Source organism: Chiloscyllium punctatum, chromosome 32 (assembly GCF_047496795.1).
Source record: "Chiloscyllium punctatum isolate Juve2018m chromosome 32, sChiPun1.3, whole genome shotgun sequence".
In the NCBI taxonomy this organism is placed as follows: domain Eukaryota; kingdom Metazoa; phylum Chordata; class Chondrichthyes; order Orectolobiformes; family Hemiscylliidae; genus Chiloscyllium; species Chiloscyllium punctatum.
Window position 1 is genome coordinate 8,449,264 of NC_092770.1, and position 14,240 is coordinate 8,463,503.

A 14,240-nucleotide genomic window follows, 5' to 3' on the forward strand; every position below is an offset into this window, starting at 1 on the left:
CACAAACAGCCAGGTTTCTGGCATTGAGACTGGCTCGAACACAATGAGGGGTACGTCGGGTTCCAAGAGATCAGTTGTGTTAGGGGATTCTCTAGTCTGAGGTACAGACAGACGTTTCTATGGCCAGCAGCGAAAAAGCAGAATGGGGTGTTGCTTCCCTGGTGCCAGGATCAAGGATGTCTCCGAGAGGGTGCAGAATGTTCTCAAGGGAGAGAGGGGCCAGCAGGAGGTCATAGTACACATTGGAACCAATGACACAGGAAGGGAAAAGATTGAGATTCTGAAGGGAGATTACAGAGAGTTAGGCAGGATTTTAAAAAGGAGGTCCTCAAGAGTAGTAATATCTGGATTACTCCTGGTGCTACGAGCTAGTGAGGGCAGGAATAGGAGGATATAGCAGATGAATGCATGGCTGAGGAGTTGGTGTATGGGAGAAGGATTTACATTTTTGGATCTTTGGAAGCTCTTTTGGGGTAGAAGTGACCTGTACAAGAAGGATGGATTGCACCTAAATTGGAAGGGGACGAATATACTAGCAGGGAGATTTGCTAGAGCTGCTCAGAAGGATTTAAACTAGTAAGGTTGTTTGGGGGTGGGACCCAGGGAGATAGTGAGGAAAAAGATCAATCTGAGACTGGTACAGTTGAAAACTGAAGCGAGTCGAACAGTCAGGGCAGGCAGGGACAAGGTAGGATTAATAAATTAAACTGCAGTTATTTCAATGCAAGGGGCCTAACAGGGAAGGTAGATGAACTCAGGGCATGGTGAGGAACATGGGACTGGGATATCATAGCAATTACAGAAACATGGCTCAGGGATGGGCAGGACTGGCAGCTTAATGTTCCAGGATACAAATGCTACAGGAAGGCAAGAGAGATGGGGGAGTGGCATTTTTGATAAAAGATAGCATTACAGCTGTACTGAGAGAGGATATTCCCTGTAATATATCCAGGGAAGCTGAACTCCACCAGGGGTGTCCAAAATGAAGATGTTGATGAGAAGGTGGCCAGGATTGGATGCAGACATAGCTGCATTGGTGAGGCAGTGCCCAGAGTTCCAACAAGTACAAAAAGTATCACCAGCAGCTCTCTACATTTGTGAGAATGGCCAGGTAAACCCGGACTTGGTTACATGTTGACTATGCTGGCCCTTTCAATGGGCTCACTGTTCTTAGTCATTATTGATGCCCACTCAAAGTGGTTGGATATGCATAGAGTTCATTCGTCTAACACATAAAAAACTGCATATCTTTTGTAATACACAGACTTCTGGAAGTGTTGGTCAACTACAATGGGCCTTTGTTTGCCAGCAGGGAATTCAAGCATTTCCTAAAATCAAATGGCAGTGGGCATAGAAGGACAGCTTATACCATTCATCATCTAATGGTCTGGCAGAAAGAGCAGTCCAAACTTTGAAGGCAGACTTAAAGAAAGAGCATACAGCTTCACTTGATACCTAATTTTCCCAGTTCCTATTTGATTAGAGGACCACCCCTCATACAACTACAGGGATAGCTCCAGCAGATTGTTAATGGGGAGAAGGTGCCACACCAGGTTAAATCTGATTATCCTGATCCTGGGGGAGACAGTGAAACGGTATCAGGAATGCCAATGCGAGACACAAGACTCTAAGCAAGAGAGACAGTTTACTTCAGGGGACGAACGTTTGGTTTTGAAACCAAGGAAATGGCCCTGCATGGGTAAGAGCCATGGTTGAAGCAAGGTCAGGTCCAATGGCAAACAAATGCTTCGGTGGGTAAGGTGGTCCTGAACAAGTACATTGGAATGAACAAAAAGTGATATTTGTCTTAACTTTACATAAACTCTTAAAAAAATGAGACAATTAAATGGCACAGTTTTTGTGGAAGATACATTCTACTGTATTTTTGAAAATACAAGTAACAGTAAATTTCTATCTAACTCAAAACATTTGAATTTTGATCTGATTATATGTCATAACCATTAAAAAATGAATAGTGTGACAGCACTATATCTTTTAAGAAGTGTATTTTATCTTTTTTTTTAAATGAAGATAAGTTGAGACAGAGATGCTAAGCAGTATATTCAAAGCCAATAGAGTAAACAGATTGTCAGGCCTTGGGTGTTTTTTTTTAACATTTGAAATAATAGAAGCTGCCTGAATGTGCGGAATCAAGCTTCCACAAAGCCAGGATTTTTTGTTTTAGCTTCCTGCAATTACTGGGGTCATAAAGCTGGGGTTGGAAGCTCTTATTCCTCTGTTACAGCTCAAGGATGGGGTTCTCTTCTTGCTGCTAGAATCGCGTGCAAGACAATCAGTTTGACTGAATTTGCCTTTGCCATGGGATGTTACAATATTGGAACAGTTAATTAGTAATAGTTCATATGTTATTTTGTTAAACATTTCAATATTTAAGCCAATTATTTTGTCTGCATTTTAACTGTAAGGTAAAAATAAAGCATGTTTTTCTAAAGTCAATAGTTTGACCAATCAAATCGCATCTGGAATATACCTTACACTTACCTTTAAAATATGAAAAAGTTAGGATCTAAACTATCATAATGTAAGGGATTTTGTTACCTACACAAAAATATATTATAGACTCAATCTATAAACGTTAGCTCAAGTAAATTTCATGATAGACAATTATATTATGAGTTTTATTAGCTGGAAATCACCTATCACAATGGTGCCAAACTCAGATATATCATAAAGATTCGTTATTGATTATCACAAAGTCAGCATAGTAACAAATGCTGACTCTTGTCCAATCCACATTCAGAAGGCTTCAATGAAAGACCTGGATGAGCACATTTTTTTGTTAAGACTGACTTGATAAAAAGATGTTGGCCAGTTCCATTGTCTAAGAGCTAAAGCCACTTTTTGCACCACTGGATGGATTTTGTTAATGAAAAATGCACCAATAACTTTATAAAAATTAACCAAAAAAGTAATTGAAGGATCAATAAACTGCACTGACTATATCAACAACTTGATTACATTCAGCTAAACCTGGGACTGCAGATTTAAGATTTTCTAAAGTTTTGAGTCTGCTGGTATGAGCTCTTTTGCAATTCTGAAAGCCTACTTCCTTTCAATTTTTAACAAACAATTTTTTTTTTCCCAATTCTGCAAGCTAAAAAGCGCCGCAAACTAAAACACTTGCACTGAAGTGACTAGTTCCCCTGAGCTGAAAGCTTGATTCTTCTGCAAGGAGAACCGAACTCCAAGTTCTTCTGGGAGGTTCATTTACACCATTTAAATAAACTTTTTGACCTGTTACAAAGAGCCAATTTGGTCATAAATCTGACTTAAAGTGACTTCACCAAAGCAAAAGCTAATGGGCCACACTGCTGGGTAAGTAGCAAATAGGGAAATAAAATTAAGATCTAATTTGGATCACTCCACGCCAAAGATATCACAACAAATGGATTTTATTGGATGCATGTTCCAAATAACAGCATGTAGAGGCCTCTTTGAAAACTTTATTAAATAGAGAAAGTGCTTTGGTTTTAGCAGCAGTGAACTTCATGAAGCCAAAGTGGCTGCTGAGACTAGTAACATTTGTGTGGGTGCCATTTTTATTATGACAAAATAGGGATCAAAAGACCAAATACTTTAACCTCAAACTGAACGAGCTCATGAAGAAACACTGAATATTGTAAATTGTAGAGTCACCACAATGTGCATGTACATATCCAACAATTCTGATAAGATTGTTATTGTATTAACCAGTCCCTTTTCATCTTATTTTGGAAAGATTCTGTGACAGGAATCAACAACATTTTGGAGTTTAAATTTAGAACTGTACAAGTTAAAAAAAAAATTCATGTGTCTGGCAAGGACAATGTTATAGCAGAGACTGTGCCAAGAGCAATCACGAAGGAAACAATGTTTCGACCAAAATGAACTAGCATAGAATATGATCATGAATGTGTACAGTAATATACTGTTAATGTAATTAAATGACAAGAAATTTCGATTGAAGATCAAATGCCTCGAGGATCCTTTTCATTTACTCTGGGCGGGCCGTGGTGAGGTGCGATTAAAGGTGTATGATACAATTGAAGATTTGGATTTTAAACAACACAGATGAATATGGGTGTACTCTGAAGGATTTTAAAAAAAGTTATAAATTTGGAAGTGAGCCAATTACATCAATTCCAAGAAAGCACACAATTGGTGCCCTCTGTAATGTTAATGGACAAAACGCTTATATTCCAGAGTTGAAAGGCTCTTGTTTTAGCTTCCAGTTTATTTCAGAAGAACTTGGAGTTCGGTTCTCCTTGCAGGAGAATCAAGCTTTCAGCTCAGGGGAACTCGTCACTTCGGTGCAAGTGTTTTAGTTTGCGGCGCTTTTTAGCTTGGAGAATTGGGGGAAAAAAAAATTGAAAGGAAGTAGGCTTTCAGAATTGCAAAAGAGCTCATACCAGCAGACTCAAAACTTTAGAAAAATCTTAAATCTGCAGTCCAAGGAGAAGACATTGGAAGAGATCAGTTAAGTAGCAGCTTAATAGTTGAGATAGGAGTGAACTTTCTCTAGAATTGAATATCAGTTAAAGAATAGTATTGAAACTTGGAGTGCGTGAAGACTCGTGTCATTATATTGAGTTTTTTTCTTGTGGGTCAACCTCTCATTCTGTTGTCGTCCTCTCTCAGTCCAAACCACAATGAAGTAACCAACTGCAAAAATTAAACAAGATAGATTTTATTCTGGGATCTGATTTATCCCAGATAAGATTATTACTGATGCAGTTTGTTTATCCAGAATAGCTGTCTCCATACAATGGGCTTGGAATGCAGAAGGTAATAATACAAAAGTACAGCCATCTTTGCGTCTGAGCTTAAGTTACTGGATGTAACTTTCAAGTTCAATTAAGAGTTTCTAGAGGAGATCTAAAAATTATAGTTTCAAAATAGATTAGTAAATTAAGTGAGTATTCTTTGTTAGGAGACTATAAACTGGAAGATTGGATATGCATATCAACCTTGTAGTGCAGCTGGATTCTGATTACAGAATAATTATTACTCTGTTCAAGGCAGGATGATTTATGTCAGTTTGAAAAGGTACACGTCCTAACAAGGTAATAGACATCATACCCCAACAATCCCTTTTTTTTTCAATGAACAGAGGCCCGTTTGTTGCCCATCCCACTTTGACTTTAAACTAAATGGAGTCAACCACATTTCTGTGGAACAAGAGTCACATGTAGATCAGATAAGAGCAACATATTTCCATCTTGAAAGGTCATTTGTGAACTAAGTGGGTTATGACAATCTACAGCAGCTTTATGGCAACGACTGCGATGAGCTTTTAATTCCAATTAAAATTAATTTTCACCTGCAGCAAGATAGGACTCCATGTTCCCAGAACATTAGTCTGGGCCCTTGCATTATTAGCCCATTAATATTACCACTATAGCAGTCTCCACGCACCCCCTACCCACATTCACCCCAACCCACAAACATAATGTTGGATTAAAACCAACAAATATGGGGGGCTTGCTCTGGTTATTGGAACAATTATTTGAAATCCAAATGTTTATCTAGAAGGCATTCTGAAAAATTCCCTAAACATTTGGAGGAGATGCTTGGACAATGGAGGCAGTATGGTAGAGGGACATTTCCTTTGCATCAGGTTAATGCTTTAACCGACTCAGATACTTCAAATTCAGCTTTGTTTTAAAGAAAAATTCCCTAATTGTCCTGTGTTGAAATTTCAAAGAAAAATATTAAAAAATGGAACAGAGATAGATAGATAAACTATATTTTAAATTGAGCATTCAACCATTGCTCAAGGGTAGTATTCTTGTTTGAATCATAGTGTGGGTTCAATGCTTACTCCAAAGACTTGACAAATACACAGCCTGAGGGAGCGCTATGCAGATACTGTCTCTTCAGTGAGATGTTTGGAACACTGCTCAATTGTAACACTCTTCCAATCAGTATTTGAGTTCAAACTCCACTGCAGACTCAAGCACATTTTAATTTGTGTGATATAGACATACCCAGTTAGATCACCATTTATTCTGCATTCTTTCTTGAACTTTAGATGATAGTGGTTAGCAGCCTTCTCGAATACCACAGTCCACGTGGCAGATACACCAATAGTGCTATTATGAAGGGGGCTCCAGGATTTTGATCCCATGATACAGAAGTAATGACGATAGAGCCAGAATTTGTGGTCTGTATGGAAACTTGCAAGTGGCAGTGCTCTTATCCTTCCGGGTGTTAGAGATCAGGGGTTTAGAAGTACTGTAGAAGATGCCTTGCTAAGTTGCTGTGTTGCATCTTGCAGATGGTACACTGCTGCCAGTGGTGGACAGAATGTTGAAGGCACTATTTGGCATACCAATCAAGTAGGCTGCTTTATCCTGGATGGTGCTGATCTTAGTGTAGTTGGAGTTACTTTGGCCCAGACAAATGCAATTATCCCACCACTCCCGACTTATGCCTTGTACGTGGTAGACAGATTTTGGACAGTCAAGTGATGAGATATCAGAATTCCCAGCCTCTGACCTGCTGTTATCATCATGGTATTTATGGTAAGTATTAATCTCCTGCATGTTGAGGCGAATGAACAAAGAGATGGTTAGATTCTGTTTATTGGAATCTCGTCACTTATTAGCCCAAGCCAAAATGATCACCAGGTTTTGCTGCACAATGGCATAGACTGCTTTGGGATCTGGGTTGTTATGTAAATGCTGCTTCACAATTATCTAGACTAACACTTCAATCCCAGTTGTTGTCAGAGAAAGGCTTTTCAATATGTTAAAGCAATGTATTAATTGTAAAACTCTTTTGGTACTTCCTAATAAAATGATATGCATCTCAGATGGAATGTTTTCTTACCTAAAGGGAGATTAAAAGCAAGTTGTTCAGTAATTACCGGATAATGATTTGGAAATGTTTCACTTTACAGGCGCTTGAGGCAAGATAATATAAACCTTACCAACTGTAGGAGCTTCAATAAAGATAATGAACAATAGACAAATACCAGCATTTTAAAAACCCCTAGTAAACCTTTAATTAGAGTGTTTTTACAAGACAAATGACAAATTACATTAAACATCTGAACTTTTTGAACGTCTGGATATTATACACCTTCCCATCTGTCTTGCAGGTAGGATATTGTCAAATTTAACAGTTATAAGCAAAATAAGCTGCATAATGGTACATATTACAATATATAAATGTACAATGTTTACATAAAATGAAATACATCATAGAAGCTGGAAAATTCAAAGATGCATCTGCATCAAATAGTGCCCCATCTTATTAAAAAAATGCCAAATCCACTTGCACAGTTTTACAACAGAACAACAAATCAGGTGCATGATGGGTTGGCTCAAAAACATGAATAATATTAACACCATCACACGATGCACACGTGGTACAGCAAGATGTCTTGTTTTACTTTTAGTACAACTTCTTAACCAAAGTGCAACAAAGTTGTACAGAACAAACTGGCTACTTCTCTACGTTGAACTTGTTAAAACTTGGAATGAAGTTACAGTGCCTGCATCAAGCACACAAAGGTAAGGCACAGTAAGGCTTTGCTGCAGGCAGTGTGCATCATGTTTACTCAGTAAATTGTGCATTTTGTGCAATTCCATGCTGAAATGCTCTTGCCTGCAGATTATGACCCAAATTTGGAATAAATAATGAAACCAAGATTAAATGAACATAAATCTATACTCATTCTACCAATAATTCCATTATTCGGGTTGCTTGCATTTACTTAATGGAATATAGACCAAATTGTTAATCAAACTAAGTCAGTTTTGTTTGTATTATTTGAGTAAACTGCACATTTGTCATTCTGCAAACTATGACATTCTACATAACACTGCTGGGTCTTCCTTCTGCATGATATTGCTAGTATTAATCCATATTTAATCCAGACAGGTTTACTGCACAAAATAAATCAGATCTCATTAAGCAGACAGCTACACTATGAAGTTGCCCTTCTTCATTTCAAATTTCTGTTGACAGCTTCAACAGCTCTGTTGCAATGTGCCCTACATGTTGTGTACTTGCTCCATGTTATTTGCAATTGTCAGACGACCATTTTGTACCAAATTTACACTCGCAAATTTATATTCAAGCACTGCAATTCCAAATTCCAAAAATGCAAAAAGATTTTGAGTAGTCACATCTGACCGACTGATATCCTCTCCTTTAGCTCAGTCAAATACTGATTGAACTGTAGTGTACATGATTAATCCCCAAGACACCTATGTTGTCACAATTTCAGTAAACAAAACTGTTCATGCCCAGTACACAGTCTAAGAATTATAACTGCTGCATGAAAGTCATATCTTGTTTTACTTCTATGCCACTACTTGTTAATCCCAATACACTGAAATGTTACAGATAGCGCCTTTGGAAATTTTCTCCAGCTTCCTGGCATCTTAACACAAAAGATGCACTCCTTATAATACAAAAAGTGTACATATAAAAGCAATAAAAAGGAAGACAGAGCATTCAAGCAGGACTTCTCGCTGCAGTGTAACAGTACTGGCAGGGATAGGAGAGGTCTCATGAGGCTCCTTGAGAGTTAGCTGTGTTGGTCAGAAGACGCAGATGTGACATTGAATTCATGTACCTATTTGATGGCTTTAAGGGAGTGTTGCAATGGACAGCCTGAGGAAAGCGATAATGATAACGATCTAATCTCAGATATTTTACAGTCACTAGTTTTCCTAAAAATAAACAAAAACAGGTTACTTAAGATTTCAGTAAACACCATTAGGGAAAAATATCCATTACAATGCTTAGCCTATTACAATTTTGTACATAATACAATTAGTTTGTGGTAGTCAATTGCAACTATGCTACTTTGGCCAATTTTAGAAACCACAAGTACACATGTGCAACTGTTTGCTTAATAAGTGATCATAATTTCCATTCATATGCTGCAACCTAAGGTAAAAGAAACAGTTTCAAAAAAAGATTTCAAGGGTAATATTTGTTCCACCAGTGCCCTCAGATTTTGATAACCGTTTATTGTTATGGGAAAATCCTGGCCTTTACATGAAACTTTGGCATCACATGGTTAAAATGGCACTATAAGTTTGTGTGTTCAGGACCAGTGTCCTGGATTCTAATGATACAACATGCACATGATATCACACCACACTCCCTCTGCCTCAAATACAATTCTAACTGTTTGCAGAAATGTAAAAGTAATAAAAAGTTGTACAGACAGGTTTGATTTGTCTGTAAATTTGCATTGTTTAAAAACTCACTCCTGTAATTAATTTTAATGTTGAATAGAAAAATTATAAGTGTCAGAAAAAATCTAACAAATTATTCTGTAGTTTAATAATTGAAAATGTGAAACTTAAGCAATTTTAAAGCACAGAGTCAGAGATCTACAGCATGGAAACAGACCCTTCAGTCCAACTTGTCCATGCCGACCAGATATCCCAACCCAATCTCGCCCCACCTGTCAGCATCCGGTTCATATCCCTCCAAACCCTTCCTATTCGGATACCCATCCAAATGCCTCTTAAATGTTGCAATTGTACCAGCCTCCACCACTTCCTCTGGCAGCTCATTCCATATACACACCACCCTCTGCGAGAAAAAAAGTTACCCCTTAGGTCTCTTTTATATCTTTCCCCTCTCACCCTAAACCCATGCCCTCTAGTTGTGGACTCCCCGATCCCAGGCAAAAAAGACTTTGTCTATTTATCCTAAACATGCCCCTCGTGCATTTATAAGTGTCCATAAGGTCACCCGTCAACCTCCAATGCTCCAGGGAAAACAGCCCCAGCCTATTCAGCCTCTCCCTGTAGCTCAAATCCTCCAACCCTGGCAACATCCTTGTAAATTGTTCTTGAACCCTTTCGTGTTTCATAAAATCTTTGATAGAATGGAGACCAGAATTGCAGCAATATTCCAAAAGCGGCCTAACCAATGTCCTGTACAGCCGCAACATGACCTCCCAACTCCTGTACTCAATACTCTGACCAGTAAAGGAAAGCATACCAAATGCCCTCTTCCCTATCCTATCTACCTGCGACTCTACTTTCTCCTTTTTTGTTTGCTAAGACCTCCAGCACTTCCTCTTCTATAACGTGACCTGAATTGATGACATCAGTTTGAAGTTCAGGTCTTACAGTAAGAAGGCGAGGACAGGGCTTGTGGGCTGGGGCAGGGCAGGGCCCACTGATATTATCAAAGTGGCAATATACAATTTCAGTGACACTGCAGCAAGTGGGTGATAACTCAAGGTTCAATAGAACTGTAAGATCATAGAGACACACAACATAGCAACAGGCCCTTCAGCCCACCATGTCTGTGCTGACCAAGCTACACTAATCCCATTGACCTGCACTTGGTCCATAGCAGACTGTGCCCTGGCATTTTAATTGCTTGGGTCCAGAAGCTGCTTAAGTGTTGAGAGTGTACTTGCCTCGACCACCCTCAGGCAGCACCTTCCATTCTTCTGCCATCCTCGATCTGATCCACATCAAGCAGCTGCAATTTTGCCTCCCCTGTCACCTCGCCCTACCCCATCCCACAGTGAGGTGCCCCCACCTGCCCTGTTCTCAAAGCTCTGGGTGATTCAAACCAGGTTTTCCATTGGCTGGAAGGAAAAAACTAGAACACAGCTTACCATCAAACCATGAGCCATGAAGTGCTTTAAAAGCCTTGCCAGCATATTCTGGAGACAAACACTTCACATACACGCAACCCTATAGAAGAAAGAATTGCATTTGAACAAAAACAAGGAAACCAAATCAATTTGCAAGTAAAATTCTCAGACTTTAAATAACTCAATTCGGCATACAACTAAGACATCAAGATCAGAAATTAGAAACTGCCTAAAAAAAGGCAGTACTCCCAACCTCACGTGAATTCTTATCCACAGCAATATGAACAATTCCCTCATTGTCACTGCACTTTTCTAGGATTGCTTCCTGAATTGCAATATGCCAGTCATCCCCAATTTCCCTGTAAGATAAAGAGTGTGATTAAAAAAAACAAAATACGGATTTCAAGTGTAATAGAAAGCATCCAAAAATATTACAATCAGAACTAGATAGCATAGTGGATAGACACTGGGTATTCATCTCTGGATCTATGAATATCTCAATGAAGGTCATGCAATGAATGGGTTGAAACACCTTTTAAACATCTTTGCCTTTCTATAGGGACAGGACAGATTGGGTATCTCCAAATTCAGAAATTATTTTCCCTAAGCTTTGCATTCCTCCTTTAAATAGGCACTCCTTAAAAACCACCTCTTCATCCAACGTTTACTTATTTGACCCAACAGCTCACGTAGCTCAATGTCATATCACAAAGTGCTTGAGATATTTAGTTACACTAGAAGGTGCTACACAAGCATAAACTGTTGTTGTAAACATCTTTTGAAACAAAAAGACCAGTTCATATAATTCAGTACATTTCCAAACCTTTCTTCCTAGTTTGTGTACCTTTACATTCACTCTTTCTTGTGTCACATATTCGAGAAAAAGTAAAGAGCAGTAGCTATTACAGAAGAAACAGGAGGGGGGGACCATCTCTTTGCTGTCCAATGAATCCATGGCTGACTCCATCTTCTCACACCATCCCTGCATACGCCAGTTCCCCCAGCATCCAAAGATATATTGATCTGACTTAATTACATTCAATACCCAAGCCTCTATAAGACCACAGAAAATAGGAAGAGGAGTAAGCCATTCAATCAGTTGACCTGCTCCCCCAATCAATAGAATCGCAACTGATTTGGCTTTGCTCATGTCCTCTTTCCTGCATTTTGCCCATAACCCTTGATTCTTATAAACCAAGAATTTACCTCAGCCTTAAAATATACACAAGGACTTTGCCCCTACTCTGTGGCAATGGGTTCCAAGATACACAACCCTCAAAACAAATTCCTCCTCATCTGAGTCTTAAAACTGACCTGTTTATTCAGAGATTTTGCCCTCTGGTCCTAGACTCTCCCATACCAGGAAACATCCTCTCAGCATTTACACTTCAAGCCGCCTTAAGAATCCTATCTGTTTTAATGAGATAACCTCATTTTTCTAAACGCTAGCATGTACAGTTCCAACTATTTTAGTATTTGCTGATAAGAAATTCCCTACATACCAGCGATCACCCTGGTGAACTTTCTCAAAATAGAGTCTTCCATTATATTGTTCTTTAAGAGAGGACCAAAATTGCTCTCAGTACCCAGATGTGGTCTCACCAACACCTTGTTTAGTTGCAGCAAGACCTCTCTACTCTTAGGCTCCACCCCCTTTAAAATAAAGGCCATCATCCCATTTGCATTCCAAATTATCTCCTGCAACCATGTGCTAGCTTTGTTTTGTGCAAAGTACCCCCAAGTCTGTGTTGTAGCTTTCTACAGTTTTCCTCTTTAAATATTATTGTTCTCCCTTCCAAAATGAATAACTTGGCATTTCCTACATTATACCCCACTTATCAATTTTCTCCATTACTTCTTTTTTCTTGACTGTAAATCTGGCTATAGCATATTTGCATTAGTCCTCCAGATCATTAACATATACTGTAAACCATTGCGATCCCAGCACTGATCTCTGTAGAATCCCACTGGTTACAAACCTGAAAAACAATCCCTTATCCCCCATTTGCTGTTTCCTGTCCATTAGTGTATTAGCATGGATAGACAATTGACTATCTCTAATGCCAATGACGCGTCTTAGGACTTTACTTTGTCAAAAGCTTTCTGGAAGTCCAAATACAACTTATCTACTGGCTCCCATGTATCCACTCCAATTGAAACTTCCTTGAAAAGCTAAGTTGGTCAGACACGATTCAACACCGGTCTTGAATACAGAATTCTAAAACTTCAAAATGGAGTGAAACAATTTCTCCTCACTCAGCCCTAGATGGTTGATCCCTTATTCGGAATCCTGACCCCTAGATCTAGACTATTCAAAAAAAAAAGATAAAACATTCCTCCAGTATAGTTTGTCAAGCTTTAAGAATTCTGTTTCAATAACATCACCACCTCTAGGTAATACAAGACTAGTCTATGCTACTCTTCTTCTACTGAAATTCTTAAAATCCCTGTAGTGTGGAAACAAGCCCTTTGGACCAACAAGTCCACACAGATCTTCTGAAGAATATCCCACCTACACACATTGTTACGCAATTACTTTACATTTCCCCTGACTAATACACCTAACCTACATATCCCCGCACACTATGGGCAATTTAGCATGGGCTGACCTGAACCTGACCTAACCTGAAAACCATTGGACTGTGGGAAGAAACTGGAGCGCACAGAGGAAACCCATGCAGACACGGGGAAAATGTGCAAACTCTACACAGACAGTCACCAAAGTCTGGAATTGAACCTGGGACCTTGGTGCAGGTCTAACCACTGAGCCACCATGCCTTCTCATCACAGGAATAACAAACTTATTACATTCTCTCCAAAGAAAGTAAACAGCACCTTATGAAGTAACACTCTTGATAAACCAGCAATAGTTATATATGTGAAATAACAGAAGCTTAATGCATTATCATGACGTCAGAGTAGTCAGCTCAGGGTGCAAGTGAGAAGGCTCTCTGCTGGTAAAGTTTAATAATGCAACTATGCCTTAAGTAAAGTGAGTTATGCTGTAAGTAAAGCATTAGTGATGTATATACCTACTGAATTACATTACTATCACTGTCTTATTACACAATGGACCCTCTCTATTAACCAGCACACTCCTGGTCCCATTGATGCCAGATAATAAGTTTGCTGTATATTCTTCTTTAGGTAAGGAAACTAGAACGTTCACAGTACTCAATTCTGTTCTCACCAAGACACTAATTATAGCACTGCTTCTTTCTTTACTTTTTCTATTACTTTGTAATAAAGATTGACAATTTGCTTTGCCAACTGCTTGCTGTTTCTTCTTAATTGCAGGACTTTTCCCATTAGACTAGCAGATACCTCTAAATAATAATATTCCAGCCTTCCTCTATTTTGCCATTAAGTAATATAGAACTCAAGTATTGCTAAAAAAGGACATTTTGTTGATCCCTTGCAACTTGCACCTATCAAGACAATTCAGAAAAAAACGTAAGGGGAATTTATACTGTACAAAAGGAGGGTGCTGATAGTTTGACGAGCAGTTTGCTCTGACAGAGAAGTTGCTATGGAGAATGCACCAGTTCATGATGCAGAGGCAGGATAAATGTTGGTTTTCTTGCAAATTATCCAAACCAGCACAGGACAAAAATAAACTTTCAACAGGAAATGACTCTTTTTTGACTCGTGAAAG

General features: G+C 38.8%; 1 protein-coding gene across 1 annotated transcript in view; it reads right to left on the minus strand.

Moving 5' to 3' along the window:
* Positions 1 to 6,981: 6,981 nt before the first annotated feature.
* lemd3 (LEM domain containing 3) overlaps positions 6,982 to 14,240 on the minus strand; it is a 49,890-nt gene continuing 42,631 nt past the window's right edge. The window contains exons 11-13 of the mRNA XM_072551594.1: positions 10,839 to 10,944; positions 10,607 to 10,685; positions 6,982 to 8,684 (exon numbers count right to left, since the gene is read on the minus strand). Of these exons, the coding sequence (XP_072407695.1) occupies positions 8,521 to 8,684; positions 10,607 to 10,685; positions 10,839 to 10,944 (349 nt within the window). The 3' untranslated portion in view covers positions 6,982 to 8,520. The remainder of the gene's footprint in view (positions 8,685 to 10,606; positions 10,686 to 10,838; positions 10,945 to 14,240) is intronic.